Here is a 15,000-nt window from a genome sequence, read left to right on the forward strand (position 1 = left end):
GTAACTTGTCACAGGCAAACAAAGTTCGGCGGTTTCTGGTAAAACGCACTTCTTAGCCTGTCGAACCATTTGGACGCGCCCATTAAAACAGAGCTCAACTACTGCTTAATTAACTGATTAAGAAAACCGCTTTCCAAGTTGGGTAATTGTGGCAGATAAAGGCCAATTATTGTCGAAAAGAAGTGTCCAAACGACAGCAACCGAGGCACACTGAAAAGACCACTTATCCACGCAAAACACAAGTCGCGTCCAGAAAAATTCTAAAGGTAAAAAGTGACTACAGAAAACCGCGTTGTACGTTGGACCTTTCTTGAACAGGTTGCCCTTCGAGTTTCCGGCTTTGAAGTTATTAAAGCAAACAAAGAGAAAACGAGGCTTCTGATTACAACAAGCTGCGACATAACAGCAATTTCCAGTCTAAGTTCAGTTAGACCTTAAGAGCTTCTGCCTGAGAGATCGGGGCAGACTTGGAAATGAAGGTCGGCCGATTTCGCTTAAAATTGGTACACAAAGTACTTATGTCGACTTATGTAATATGCCAAAGTTTCAGCTTCAACGACTCTTTTTTAGCCGAGTTCTGGATATCAGCCCCTCAGGGGTCCCCAGAGGCTGATTTTCAGTGCAATTTTGGCCACTTTTAAATCTCTCTTTTAGCAACATGAAATAAATTTCAGGCAAAAACAAAACCATCTTTGTAAAGCCCTATCCTTAGGCTTTTATGGGTGAGAACATTAGCTCATGGAAACTTCTCGCTAGCCCGTGGCTGTTATCACAACTTGGTCATATTTGAAGCATATGGGAAGCAACCGGAAATGGCCTGTTTTTCAGACCAAATATTTTCCATGCCCATGTTTTATATCTTGAGGTCTTAGTATCCCTGCAAAGTTCAGCCCTTAGTTTAGTAACATCAAGAAAAAAAATACTAAGGTTGAGGCTTTTTACTAAGAAAAAAACTTACGAGAAGATGGCTAACCAGGCCACATGCGGTTAAAGTTTCAACAAAGCGTGTCTGCAAAAATCAGCCATTTAATTTCGATTATCTTTTTTCCTTCCAAGTTATGGTTAAAAGAGACTCTGAAGTTAACTGTCACCGAGAAGACTTGCCGTTAATAAGAAATTTTTATGTGATTGTTTTAGGACCGATCAGATAGTGGTCCGACAGCGGTTATCAATTTCTTGGAAGAAGTCTTGAAAATTACGGACAATAGAGCCGCTGTGAAAACTCTTTATTTACCTAACAACACATCTCTTGCCGGTAAATCACAATGCAAAATTGCATCTTTTTCGTCCAAACTGCAATGTTAAGTTTATCTCCTTTGTTCAACTCGTTCAACGTATCACGTCGGTGGCCCGTAGTAATGAAGCGCTAATTAAATCAGGATATAAGCAAGCTTTGTAGTTCCATTCAGTAGTACTATAACCCACCTGTTTGGGCTTTAATATTTTCTGAAGAAAAAAGAACTTATCGGTCTCTTTAAAAGCAACCACATCATCTGTCGTGACACTAATTGAGAATCGTTTTGAACCTTTAAGAAATTTCGAATATAATTAAAGCTAATCGTCTAACACAAATTGCACTCACTCTTCCAGTCTGTTTGCAAAGTGTCTGGATAAATTTGCTTACAGAAAACGCTTACCTGGCTTCACTTTTACAAACATGCCCCTTTCCTACAATCCCTTAATTTTTTTTAAAAGTGAGGTAACATTAGAAACTTTAGCCCCAGCGATAAATTGGTCGCAAGTGCGTCGTTGCGAGTTAGATATACACAGGTCGATTAATACCGTACGTGACGAGGTCATTGTAGATTGCTGGCTATGACTGACTTGGAATTCAGTTGTTTTCTCGTGCAGATTCGTTTCCTTGATATTGCAGAGAATGATTATGATAGAACTTGTATGAGAACCTCAATGGCATGATTTGTTTACTGAATATTTTCGCAAACGGGTGAATTTTCAGCGGAGACGTGGACATATCACAAATCGTCTTTAATTCATCTTTTGTGACGCCAGACGAGCCAGCTTGGTTAAGAATTAACTTCCATTCAGGAAAATTATCAACTCTGTGTGACGCAGTCAGTTTATTACCAGCAGCGCCCACTTTGACTAGCAGGGTGTAACATCTCGATCTAATGTCGCTAATGGGAGAGTCACAGCAGGCTCTGACGGCTTGTTATCTCGTGCCCCACATATGTCAACTTCTTTGCAAAAGGTGCACCGTATACTCATGGTTTTGATTTTCCAAGAGACTAATTTATAAATTGTGAAATCCAGGCTTTCGCTACTCTGCCTTTCAAAAGCACTCAAATGGACTCAAATGAAACAAATTCCCTTACAGACTGAATAGATTTAATTAGTTTAAAGGAGAACTGAAGGCTAGAAGATCAAATTTTTTTGTGTCTTATTATTATCGAAATATAACGTCCTTTACCTAAACAAACAGGAAAAATCCTTTTTCATCTTGAAAGGCCTTGAATTTGCCCAAAATCTTTGGTTGTTTTTCCAATTTGAACGCCCGCCATTTTGTTTGCTTTTTCTTCCGGTTACTTCCAAAAAAGGAATGTCAGCCGCCATGTTGTGACGTCATTGCGCACAAGCAAGCAGCTGGTTTTCACTGAAATCTTCTGTTATCGTTAAGTCTCAACATAGTACTCCGCTTTCTTTCTCGTTAATACACGTAAGTTTATGGCAGAACGTGAACCATATTCTTTCGATCCAATGCGAGAAAGTTCAGGATCGGAGGAAGAGGAAGCAACCGAAAGGGAAGACTCAAGATGGGGAAATACGACTTGGTGCAGCTGTGATTTTTGCTTGAACTGGGAGGCCGGGACAGCAAGAAAAGGAATGCATCTGCTGCCGCGAAATAGAGGAGCTATGAACAAATCTCAGGTGAATTGATTGTATTCAAAAGGCAATAAAAACAACTTGATTACTAAGAGATTCTGTTGACTGCTTTTGTTTTGTCTGTCATTTCGATTCAATTTGAGAAACTATTCGTTGTGTAACGCAGCATTCTAGCTTTTCGACCGTGTGTTTACAAAGAAAAGTGCTATAAACTGCCATCGCTGGTCTGAGTGCTGCGATTAATGAACAACATGTATGTAAACACATAACCTCTGTTCGTAGTTTTGCGAATTTTCAAACTTCAATTAAACATCTTTGTGATCGTTGTCGAGTTTATAAAACCCAGCTTGAAGTGCGAATGCCAATCACGAAATAACGTGTCCCAGTTGCTTGCAAAAACAACCTTCCGGTTCACTTCTCCGGCGCTTGGTTTGCCACTGAAATCTCCCCACTAAAGAAAACATAACTTACTCACTGGGCATAAATGGAATCGATGGAGTCGCAAAGTTAACATTTCATCAATAACATGCAATTGTCGCATCGACCGCTGTGGTCAAGACACCTTCAAAACAGGAGGGTTCGAAATGATCCGAACAGATGTGACAGGGCTGGATATTTTGGCTAGTTTTTTCTTCTAAATTCGGATGACCCATTCTTCGAGAGGGACTTCATTTTAAAGAGGGAAACGATGAGAGTTCTACTAGAACAGCCCACAATAGCGCACTGAACAATTTTTCAAGTTTCCCGCGTTCAAGCAAGTGAGCGCAATGACGTCACGCATAGCGCCCAAGCCTGCTATAGTACAGCCAAAATGGCGGACTTCCATCGAGTGACCAATACGGATCTTTCTGGCCTCACAAAAACGTCAAAATGTAAGGAACCCCTCAAATACTCGAATATTTCCTTTAACTAAGTCAGGCACGACAAATTTGGCGAAGGAAAAAATATTTCATTTTTATCTTCAGTTCTCCTTTAATTAATAGATCGCAGATAGTTTCTTTTCTCGCAAATAAACAAAGCAGCCGGCAAGGTGTCCACTTTCTTTTGAAAGTGCTGGCCATTTATTTCTTCCCCGATGCATTTTGCTGATTAAGGACAGATTAAAGTCCACATTACATTCGGATTTTACACAAAAAGGAACTGGCATAGCGCGTTAGCAGGCTAGACTCTGGATCGTGAGGTCCTGGGGCCTGTTACGGGCCATTTTCGGGTGTCACAATTCCCTTTGTATCTCAAGAACGGAGAGGACTTAAGTCGTCAAACTTCACAGTCATTTTCCTTTTTGTTACCTTGAAAACACGTTAAAAGATCGGCTTTCTAAAACAAGTGGTTGGCAGTTTCACAAATAGCTTTTCGGGCCCGAAAAGTTTTCGGGACTTTCGAGAAAAGGGCCCCAAGTTACTAGGGCGTTGACAGGTCGTCTTGGGAAGGCAATTTTCTTTAACGGTGCCTCTCTCCACCCAGATGTATAAATGGGCACCAGTGATTATTATCCTGTCCAGGAAAGAAGAGCAGTAACCAATTTAAGCTCCAGCAGGTACGAGCGGGCACTAGGCCTTGTGACGACTTACCTTATCACCCACAGTATGCATAATGGCCCTCCAGGGCGATTACCGCCTAGGTTGCTTCTTATTACCGAAACCAGAGTTACGGGTCAGCAATTCAGTGTGAGTCCATAAAGACTTACCTTTTCACGTGATCTACAGCTACGGGTGCCATAAAAGACCCCCAAGTCCTTAAGGGCTCCAAGAAAGCTGAAATATTTTATTTCCCAAGTTGCCAAAACAGTAGTCTTTACCGGAAGGGTAACCCACTCCATCCCTGTCCTATCTTTGGATATATATGCAGTATGGATGTTACCATGGATCTGTGCTGTTTGAGAAAGCAACAAAAGGAAAATACTGATAGAGAAAGGAAAAGAGTGCCCGTGAGTAATCTTCTAGCAATTTAGCGGACTGGCGGCGAAAACGGACCGTGTTGGACGTCCTTATCAATCATTTACAACATACGTGAGCCATTTACACTGGGGCAATTTTGCATTGTGATTTACCGGCAAGAGATGTGTTGTTAGGTAAATAAAGAGTTTTCGCAGCGGCTCTATTGTCCGTAATTTTCAAGACTTCTTCCAAGAAATTGATAACCGCTGTCGGACCCACTATCTGATCGGTCCTAAAACAATCACATAAAAATTTCTTATTAACGGCAAGTCTTCTCGGTGACAATTAACTTCAGAGTCTCTTTTAACCATAACTTGGAAGGAAAAAAGATAATCGAAATTAAATGGCTGATTTTTGCAGACACGCTTTGTTGAAACTTTAACCGCAAGTGGCCTGGTTAGCCATCTTCTCGTAAGTTTTTTTCTTAGTAAAAAGCCTCAACCTTAGTATTTTTTTCTTAATATTACTAAACTAAGGGCTGAACTTTGCAGGGATACGAAGACCTCAAGATATAAAACATTGGCATGGAATATATTTGGTCTGAAAAACAGGCCATTTCCGGTTGCTTCCCATATGCTTCAAATATGACCAAGTTGTGATAACCGCCACAGGCTAGCAAGAAATTTCCATGAGCTAATGTTCTCACCCATAAAAGCCTAAGGGTAGGGCTTTACAAAGATGGTTTTGTTTTTGCCTGAAATTAATTTCATGTTGCTAAAAGAGAGATTTAAAAGTGGCCAAAATTGCACTGAAAATCAGCCTTCGGAGACCCCTGAGGGGCTGATATCTAGAACTCGGCTAAAAAAAAGTCGTTGAAGCTGAAACTTTGGCATATTAAATAAGTCGGCATAAGTACTTTGTGTACCAATTTTAAGCGAAATCGGCCGACCTTCATTTCCAAGTCTGCCCCGGTCTCTCAGGCAGAAGCTCTTAATTAAAGCACTCAAAAGTCAACTTTCCCTTAGAGCTCCGTTTTTCGATTAAAACGTACAGATAGAGAGAACCTAAGACTTCTAATTATAACAAACTATATGACATAAGAACTTACAGTTTCGCTGACAAATCTCTAAACTTTGGGAGGGAAGTTGGTTGCAGCTTATAAGGATGAGAAACAATATTAACTTACATCACACGGCCAACCTGAAAACGTTAAAAATGATTATATTTCTTAGAAGGTATCCGCTTTTTGATTGGCTAATTCAAAATGCATGTTTCTTTCCTTTATTGAAAGACCTAAAATGTAATCAATAGCTCACCAACCAAGTTTTCGCGGGCAATTAACGACTTTACGTGACAGCTACTTGTTTTTTCAAAGTTCACTTTATGGCCTTCGTGCATGCTTCATGAATTGAACTTGCAAAAATGTCGGCAGCAATTTAATAATAACAAGACGCCTACAAGGGCGTATCCGTGGAATGCGCAAACAGTTAACACAAATTGTCCAGTTACAGTCAACTTCAAGTACAGGTAGACTTCGGAAAATGGCGAAAGATTACCAGAAAGATACATCTGTAATATAACTTAAAGTTTTTTGTTGTAAAAACTCATTACTAATGTCACTAAATTTGCAAATGCAAACAACGAAGCCCTATTAGCAGGTTATCAGGATACGGGATCTTTTATTTATTTATTTTTTGGAAGGAGACTTAATTCCAATCCTACAGTTTTACTTGCTTCGTTAACTCCTTTCATCCAAAAATTACAGGATCAGCCTTAAATCATCCGAAAAACTTATTACAAATCACAGTTCAACAACTTATCATCCTGGGCCAGTTGTTCAGAAACTGGGTTTTAAAACGAGTTTTATCCTCTACTCCCAAATGCTGTTCAAGGCTGATATTCAGTAAAACTTTACATTAGAACAAGTCAATCTTGAAAAACAAAAATAAGCAAAGGAAACTGTGAGCAAAAAGTTGAAAATATGAAACAAAAGTTTACGCTAATCCTGGATTAAGGTAATTGGCTTTCGAACAGTTTAGTTCCTTGCAAACTGTATAAATTTGCCGTGGCGAAGACAAGAAGACAACATCCGTGCTCTATTTCTCTCGATGCTCAAAAATTCCGTAATTGCGTGTTCTATAGTCCAGTCCAAAGTTCTAATTTTACAAGTCCACAATCTTGATTTCAGTAACTTGGTACCAACTTCGTTAAGAAAAATCATTAAATCCAGTAGTCCAGTCCGGATTGAGATCGCCAAAACTCTCTCTATCATCGATTCAAAACTCAACAAAAGCTCGACCTGAACAAAAAACCCAAAAAACCCTCGTCATCGTTTCTCGAGAGAACAGACAAACAGCCGAAACTGTTCTGTGCCTGCCCCTTACGGCAATGAAAAAGTACCGTACGTTGTACAATAGTACTTGACCGTAGCCCTTGGCCAAGAAACTAATCTTAGCCAAAAGCCCGAGAAGCGATCAGCATACGGCATAATTAGGTAAAAAAATTGTGGGGATACGGGATTTTTAGTCTGGAGGTGGGGGGGGGGGGGGGGGTAGAATTGAGGAGATACGGGATATTTTTTAAAGTAAGAACGCATTGCGTGTGGTAGTGCAGTTTTTCCCTGTCAACTGTCAACTGAGCTGCGTTTTGTTTTTTCCAGGAGATTCAAGTACACGACATTGTTTGGTATCGTAAATCATTACGGTGCCATGGTAGACATCTTTGCTATATACCCTCTAAGAAGACATGTGGTTCAGTAAAATACTAAGCCCAGAACGATTGAAGAAAATTTTGGCTTCAAAGCTGACATGTTGATCATTTACAACTTCTCTCTCACCGCAAGCTTAAGCGTGTACTCTGAGCTTCTAACACCTTTCCAAGACCAATGTTACGAAATTTTTTTCTTCCCTTTCCAGCGGGGTTAGTATCTGGATGGGGGACATCAAAATATGCGACTTTTGCTGTCAGGAACATACCCCTAAAAATTATATTTTAACGCTCAAAAATGCGAACAAAGCAAGGTACAGATTTTGCTAGCCTGCTTTATGCAAAACAAATATTGACGAAAAAAGTAAATAAATATTAATATGTAGTTTTTAAGGAGAGCAGAAGGAACTTTTAGGAAGTGGCGATCGAGAATAAAACAATTTGCCATCAGCGAAAAACATTTCGGGAGATTTTTGTTACGTTCCATCAGAGTTCAATTTTTCTATCGTACTTTTGGTCATACAAGTAAAATCGCAAAATCGAAAGTGAGATCGATTTTAGCGGCCGCCTGTGATCAAGTTATACCTTGCGTGTTTACTGACAACTCACGAAACAAAGGATGCATCTGTGACAGAATGACGGCATAACACCTGGTTTTTGTTAGTGTGTTTTTTTTTCTTTCAAGTGTTATAAAGTTCGACAAGATCTATGTGCGAATTTAACATAAAGATCGCAATTGTTGATGCTAGTCCAAGTGTCAGTGAAGTTAAGCTCCTCCGAATAAGGTTAGTACTTGGATGGGGGACGGCTGCGAAGTCCCCGTGACGGCGATAGCTAATTCGTTTTATTTAAACTTGATTTCATTTTTTATCTTGTTTGGCCGTTGAAAGCTATTTTCTTATTTTCTTTCTACGTCAAAACGGCGAACAAATTGATTCCCAAGAAATATTGGAGTACGTATTCGTTCTATGCAAAATGCTTCTAATGAAGTATTCGTTCTATGCAAAATAATAATGTTCACAGTGGAACACACAAGTACGAAGCAAGATCTAGAAATAACGTAGAAAATTCTCCTTACCTTTAAAGCTTGCCTTTTTTAAAGAAAAAGCATCTATCCACTTTATCGAATAGTTTTATACTGAAACAATCATGGCGGGCGGAAAGATTCTATTGTAAATGTTTGCTTTCACCAGGCTAACGAAAGTGTGTCACGGTGGCCGAGTGGTCTAACGCGCTAGCAGAGAAGAATCGTTATGGCTTGGGAAGAGAAAGAGTTCTCCTCGAGGCAAGGAAGTTTGGAAATACCGGAGGGAATATAAGTCAGTCCACCCGATCGGAGACAAGAGATTATGAAGGTAAGAGAAGTAATCCCTCATACTGGCCCTATTCCCATCGTAATCCCTCTTAGGTTATTTTTAGATCTCCTGCGAGATCCGGTATTCCCACGAGGGTTAACTGATAGCCAATCACATGTCCTCATTTTTACCAATGTTGACAGCTGAGCGAATTCTCACGCAATGATTCGCGTCGTTCGCGATTTACCATCAAACAAAAATGACGGAGGATGTTGAGACAAACGCGTATGCTGTATACATTTTGTGGACGAACGTGACTTGTTGACTACAGAGTTAAGCGATTACAATGACTTATGTTTTGAAACCTGTATCTTGGAAGGAACGAGTTATGTAACCGACAGGATTTTGTACAGAATGGCAAATGGAAGACTATAGTCGATAAGTACGATCTCTCTGACTTTAATAAATGCATTCTCGGTTTCCTTTGCGAAATTAAAATATGATGACTTAATTATTATATGGTGATAAAGTAGACAGATAGAGCTCTACAACAGTACCAAACATGAAAGGAAAACTTGAATCAAGCGTCCGATAAAAATTTTTGAACCCGTGTTATCGGATTCAAGTGAATTTGCAAAAGCACGTATGTTAAATATAGCTGTCTCCTTAAGAAAAGATTTAACACGGTTTCGTATATGGCACAACCTTGAATGTGGTATCATTGAAAACTAGACAATTAAGCGATTTCAGTTATAGATGTTTGAAACCTGTATCTTGAAAGGATCGAGTTTTATAAGAGACAGAATTTTGTAAACATTGGCAATTCGCAGACTACAGTCAACAAGTAATATATCGCTGACTTGGTTAACGCGTTCTTGATTTTCTTCGCGGGATTAAAATCTGACGACTTAATTCTTAGATATTCATAAATTAGACGGATATCAGACAGTACGATAAAAATGTATAAAATGTATGAACAAGTGGTATCGCATGGAAGTCAATTTGCAAAGCACGCATGTTAAATATACCTGCATCTTTCAAAATTATTAAACTCGGTTTCGTACATTGGACAGTGTTGAACTTGGTGTCACTGTAGACAACACAGTTAAGCGATTTGAATGATATATCTTTGCATCTTGTATCTAGAAAGTAACGAGTTTCATAGGCGACAGAATTTTGTACACAATTAATGAAATATCGCGGACTACAGTCACCAAGTATTATATTCCTGACTTGGTCAACGCGTTCTCGATTTTCTTAGGGGACTTAAACTATGGTGACTTAATTCTATGATATTCATAAATTAGACAGCTAACGCTTTCAAACAGTACCACACATGACAGGAAAATTTCAATTGACCGAACGATAAAAATTTTTAAAACCGTAAGATCGGATTGAAGTCAATTTGCAACGCACGCGTAAAATATAGCTCCTTCTTACAAATTATTTAACATGGTTTCCTACATTAGACAATCGTAAAATTGATATCAGAGTGAATTATACAGTTAACCGATTTCCATGATATATGATTGCAAACTGTATCTTGATAGGGACGAGTTTTGTAAGCGACAGAATTTTGTAGACGATGCGAAAGTGCGCACTAAAATGGACAAGTAACGCAATGCAACCAAGGTGAACACATCAGCATCTGTCAAAATTATTTAACACGGTTTGATAGATTGGAAATTCTTCAAATTGGTATCACTGTAAACTAGACAGGTAAGCAATTCCAAGGATGTATGTTTGAAACCTGTATCTTGCAGACAATGAATTTTATCAGGCCATGAAACTCAATTTTGAAAACGGAGAGTGGCATCGTACAGAATTTGCTGCACTTTCCCTCCTCCACGAAACTTCCACGTAACGCGCGCGGTAACATTATCCGCGGGAAAATTGATATCATCTAAAAATAACCTAAGAGGGATTACGATGGGAATAGGGCCAGTATGAGGGATTACTTCTCTTACCTTTATAATCTCTTGTCGGAGATTAATTCAATATCCGTGGGGTATGCACATTTGTGACTACCAACAAAAAAAAGACACCAGCCCGGTTTTAAGACGTGGATGCCTTCGGCATTCCACGTAATAATAATAATAATAATGCAGTTCTGGGGCATTACACTATGTCTCAATGCCCTTACAAATTTACAAATATAGAAAAATAAATAAAATAGTTAAGATGCAAAAAGTTAAAATTATTGGTTAAATAAATAAGTCTTTAGTCCTCTTTTAAATGTCTCCAGAGAAGGTGAATTCCGTAAGTCCCCAGGGAGATCGTTCCAAAGGCGAGGAGCACACACTGAGAACGCTTTTCCACCATAGTTCTTGGTTTTAAAGGTGGGGTCTCGAGCTTAAGGCTGTCCTGGTAATTAGAGCGCAAAATGCGAGATGATCTTTTTAGAGTAAGCAAGTCTGAAATGTACTTCGGAGAAAGTCCATGTAGAGCCTTATAAGTGATGATAAGCACCTTGAAGACAATGCGTTTATCAATAGTCAGCCAATGCAGTTTCCTAAGAACAGGTGTGATGTGATCTCCCTTCTTTGTTTTGGTAACGAGTCTTGCGGCAGAGTTTTGAATGCGTTGAATCTTAGAAATCTCTTTATCAGGTAGGCCAATGAGCAAACTATTACAATAATCGAGTCTTGAGGATACAAACGCATGCACTAGTTGTTCGCAGCAAGCTGAATTAAGATATCTACGAATACGACTGATACGCTTCAAGGCCAGAGTTGCAGTTCTACAGAGATCATTAACACGTGTCGACATTTTTAGGTAGTGATCAAGTGATACCCCAAGATCACGTGCAGCAGGACTTGATTCAGTCACATCACCATTCAGTGTTAAACTTAAACTCAGTTAGTGAAAGGCTTCTCTCTTTACATAGCGAGTGATGCACGAGCGAGTGTTCGGCACGCGATCTCAACTTCCAAAGCAATCGATCAATCTGGCAACCGGTAAAGTATTCTACCCAACAAAATCCACAGAGAGAAAATTTTTGCATACAGAAGATCTTTAAGAGCTCTTTTTTTTGTATAATAAGCACTTATCCTCAGCTCATATAAGTAAATAAAAGGCCTTATGAAATACGTGCTTTTATCAAGTTCACTTATTTATTCCTTACATTAGTGATGTATCAGTTTTGCGATGAAAGTTTGACGCAGAGTTGTTTTTTTTCTGTCAAAGAGGTTTTCAAACGCTGCGTAGGCCGAAGAGTGGGCGGGGTGAATGCTGGTGACGAATTCACGCGTCAAACAGTTGAAACTGAGACTCAATCGTTACTTTACTCGAATCGTTCAACTGAGGGAGACCACGAAAAAAAATTGTTCCTAAAAGAATAAACTTTGTTAGTTTTGCTTCGAATAGGAGGTCCTTACGTGACGTCATCGCCCACATGCTGGTGGACGAAAACAAAAGATCTCTCTTTAGCTTCCTTTGTTCGTCCACCAGAAGTCGTACATTTCTCTATTGATATTGGTGTCTCTAGAGATTGGCTGAAAACGTCCTATACCGAAAACCGATTCTTTTTCCGTCAAATACGATCATTTGGAAATCGAATTACGTTGTTGTCCCTGCTCTGAACAAATATCCGAATTCTGTATGCAGAACTGTCAAGTGAGTGGAATCTTGTGTGTCAAACAGCTGTGTAGACACATCATGCAGAGCTCAGTTTCAATGCTGAATGCTGAGCAAATTTCAATACGGAGTTACCCTCCTAAACATCCGTTTTGTGTTTCAAATATGCCATCTACTTGATAAGAACCTTCAGTTTTGGCAGTCAATGAGGCTCCACTCCACGAAAGGTGGATTTCCACTGTCCCGAATATTTATGCACGAGCACGTACGTAAATTGCCTTTACGTGCGTAAATGAAATAGAGACTTCGCATAAAATTTCGCGCGTTTTGCGCGTGAACGCAAAAGTTAAGCCTCGCTTAAGGTGGAATTTTTACGCGCCTATGCGTACGTAAACTATAATTGGCTTTACGTACTTAAATAAAACAGAGACGATGTATGAGGTTCAACTTTTACGTTCACTCGCGAAATTTTATGCATCGTTTTAATTACGCAAGTTAATTACGCAATTAAAGTTTAAGTACGCACAGGTGCGTAAAAATTCACGACCATGGAAATTTAACAACATGTTTTTACGTGAAATTGCAAACGGGAAATGGCCTCCTGCTGCTTCTCATTAAAGTACAAAAGGTTTCTTAGTAATTTATCTTTCTCCTTGATCGTCTGGAGCTTAAAGGCAACAAATGAGCTAATATCAAACGAGCTTCTTCCATCTCTTGAAGAAATTCATTTGGCTAGAATAATGGCTAGAATTAGATCAAATAATTTAAAGGGGCTATGTCACGTTATTGTAAAGTTTAAAACTCGAAAAGCATGGCCCCATAAAGGGGACATTAGCTCCAGGCATGCGCGTTGCCAAAATAATTTATTGCCCATGCGCAGTTGATCTCGAACGGCCTGGGCGCTAGCTCACAGAAAGTTTCGTCCAGAGAAAGGGTTTTTTAAGACGTTGAAAAAGGGGGTCCGTGTGAAATTGGAAAAGACTCATCGTAAAAATAACAAGTGTGATGAAAAAAAAAATGTATTCAATCGAGGTAAGCACGAAATTTTAAACCGATTTTACGAACGCAATGGATACGAATTACTGTGCTTCAAATTGTATATGGAAAGCTCTTGCTCTGAAGTTGATTGTGTTTTTAAGCGTCCTCATTTGTTTTGTAGATCATTGAGAGAGATAAAAATAGCAACAAAATAAAAATCCACTTCATTGGATATTCAAACGAACATGATGAGTGGAGAGATGCTGATCAACTACAGAGTGATGAGAAACTTGCTCTTGGCCATTACAAGCCACGATTTCTCCCGAGCAATCAATCTTTGGAAGACAGGGCAGGTGCCATATTCTGTGGTCTTGCTAGAAAAATAAAATTTGGCCTATTTTCAAGCAAAAGGGAATCTCCTGAAGTGCTAATAGAGGCATGCATTGATATGGACATTTACCAGGCATATTTAGCTGACATTGGAGTGGTCAAGAAGTCAAGAGGAAGAAATGTTCATTGCCTAAATGACAATAACCAGCTTTGTGATCTTTTGGGAAATAAATGGTATGAGAGGATACTGAACATCAATGGAGATTTCTGTTATGTAGTTGCAGGAACAGTACGATTTTGGCTTCATGAAAAGAATCCAGTTAAGGAATTTGTTTATATTGGGGAGAAACTTTTTGAAAGTCACATTCAGAATGACCTTGAACTTGTATTTACATTTGTACGTGGAGATGGCGTCGAAGTACAATATACCACTGATTCATGGAAGTAACATTGACTACATGTAGTTCAGTAACAGATTGCTGCTGGATGAAAAGTATCATTGAACATGTATATGGGAACCCTATCCAAAATGATGAAGCATATAATCAACATGAAAATGTCTTTACTTCACAAAACAGGAATGACATTAATTTGAATGTTCAAGTAGACAAACATCTACCGGTAATATGAAATGTGAAAATTGGTTCACAAGTTTTTTTGAAATTACTCAAACTATTGTTTACACAATTTAAGAATCCCTACCTTGCATGCATGGTCCTACAGTAGGTATTTGAACATTTTTACATTGTTTAACGCACTTTCCATTTTCTTTAATCACATGGGATGGGGCACAATATGGTTTGAATCCACATGTCTTACATTCTGACATGCAAGTCAAGTCAAATTGTTGTGGCCCTGTGCAGCACAATTACTGCACTTAAAATTTCTTTTTTTTCTTTGGCATCCAAGGTCCTCTAGATACTGCATCCGGTTTCTTTTCTGTGCAATTTGTGTTAATGCATCAAGACCTCTTTGGTTGGTTGACCTAAAGTAATCTTTTGTTGTTTTATCATTCAACTTTTCAAGGCCTTGCTGAGTGAAGGAGCAAATTTGGCCATACAGTTTTAAGAACTCGGGCACATGCCATAAAAGAGCGTGCATGTATGGAGTCACATGCTTGGTGTGATAGAGTGTCAAAAAGTGATCTATGAATGCCTTAGATTTCTGTTGAAATTGTTCAATACTATTGCTAAGATTTGGTGAACTCAGCATGTCAGTTATGGCCATAAATTGAGTCCACAACTTTGAAATTTCAACAGATTTGCTTTGATTGGGTAGTACTTGGGTAAAATCAATGTTCCTAAATAATTTCAACTTTTCTGGGCCAGTTAAATCTCGCCATTTGAGTTTTTTTGAATCCTTACAGACAAACCAGTGGAATGCAATTTTCAATGTAT

General features: G+C 39.0%; 2 protein-coding genes across 7 annotated transcripts in view; one reads left to right on the plus strand and one right to left on the minus strand.

The window, feature by feature from the left end:
• LOC137986255 (protein sidekick-1-like) overlaps positions 1 to 8,757 on the minus strand; it is a 101,495-nt gene extending 92,738 nt beyond the window's left edge. For 2 of the 5 annotated variants that reach the window (XM_068833484.1, XM_068833479.1), the window contains exons 1-2: positions 8,503 to 8,757; positions 5,827 to 5,918 (exon numbers count right to left, since the gene is read on the minus strand). The gene's annotated coding sequence lies outside the window, so the exon portion shown is untranslated. Of the gene's footprint in view, positions 1 to 4,528; positions 4,548 to 5,826; positions 5,919 to 8,502 lie in introns of those variants that run through there. The other 3 variants (XM_068833483.1, XM_068833480.1, XM_068833482.1) reach the window with 3 other exon arrangements.
• Positions 8,644 to 14,051, plus strand: LOC137986257 (uncharacterized). 2 transcript variants are annotated; one of them, XM_068833487.1, is made up of 2 exons: positions 8,644 to 8,779; positions 13,455 to 14,051. In XM_068833487.1, the coding sequence occupies exons 1-2, from the start codon at positions 8,774 to 8,776 to the stop codon at positions 14,049 to 14,051; spliced, it is 603 nt and encodes a 200-aa protein (XP_068689588.1). In that variant the 5' UTR covers positions 8,644 to 8,773. The 2 variants fall into 2 exon arrangements, with proteins under 2 accessions (XP_068689588.1, XP_068689587.1); XM_068833486.1 differs by lacking the exon at positions 8,644 to 8,779 and adding an exon at positions 10,796 to 12,334.
• Positions 14,052 to 15,000: the final 949 nt, after the last annotated feature.

Source organism: Montipora foliosa, unplaced genomic scaffold (assembly GCF_036669935.1).
Source record: "Montipora foliosa isolate CH-2021 unplaced genomic scaffold, ASM3666993v2 scaffold_164, whole genome shotgun sequence".
NCBI lineage: Eukaryota > Metazoa > Cnidaria > Anthozoa > Scleractinia > Acroporidae > Montipora > Montipora foliosa.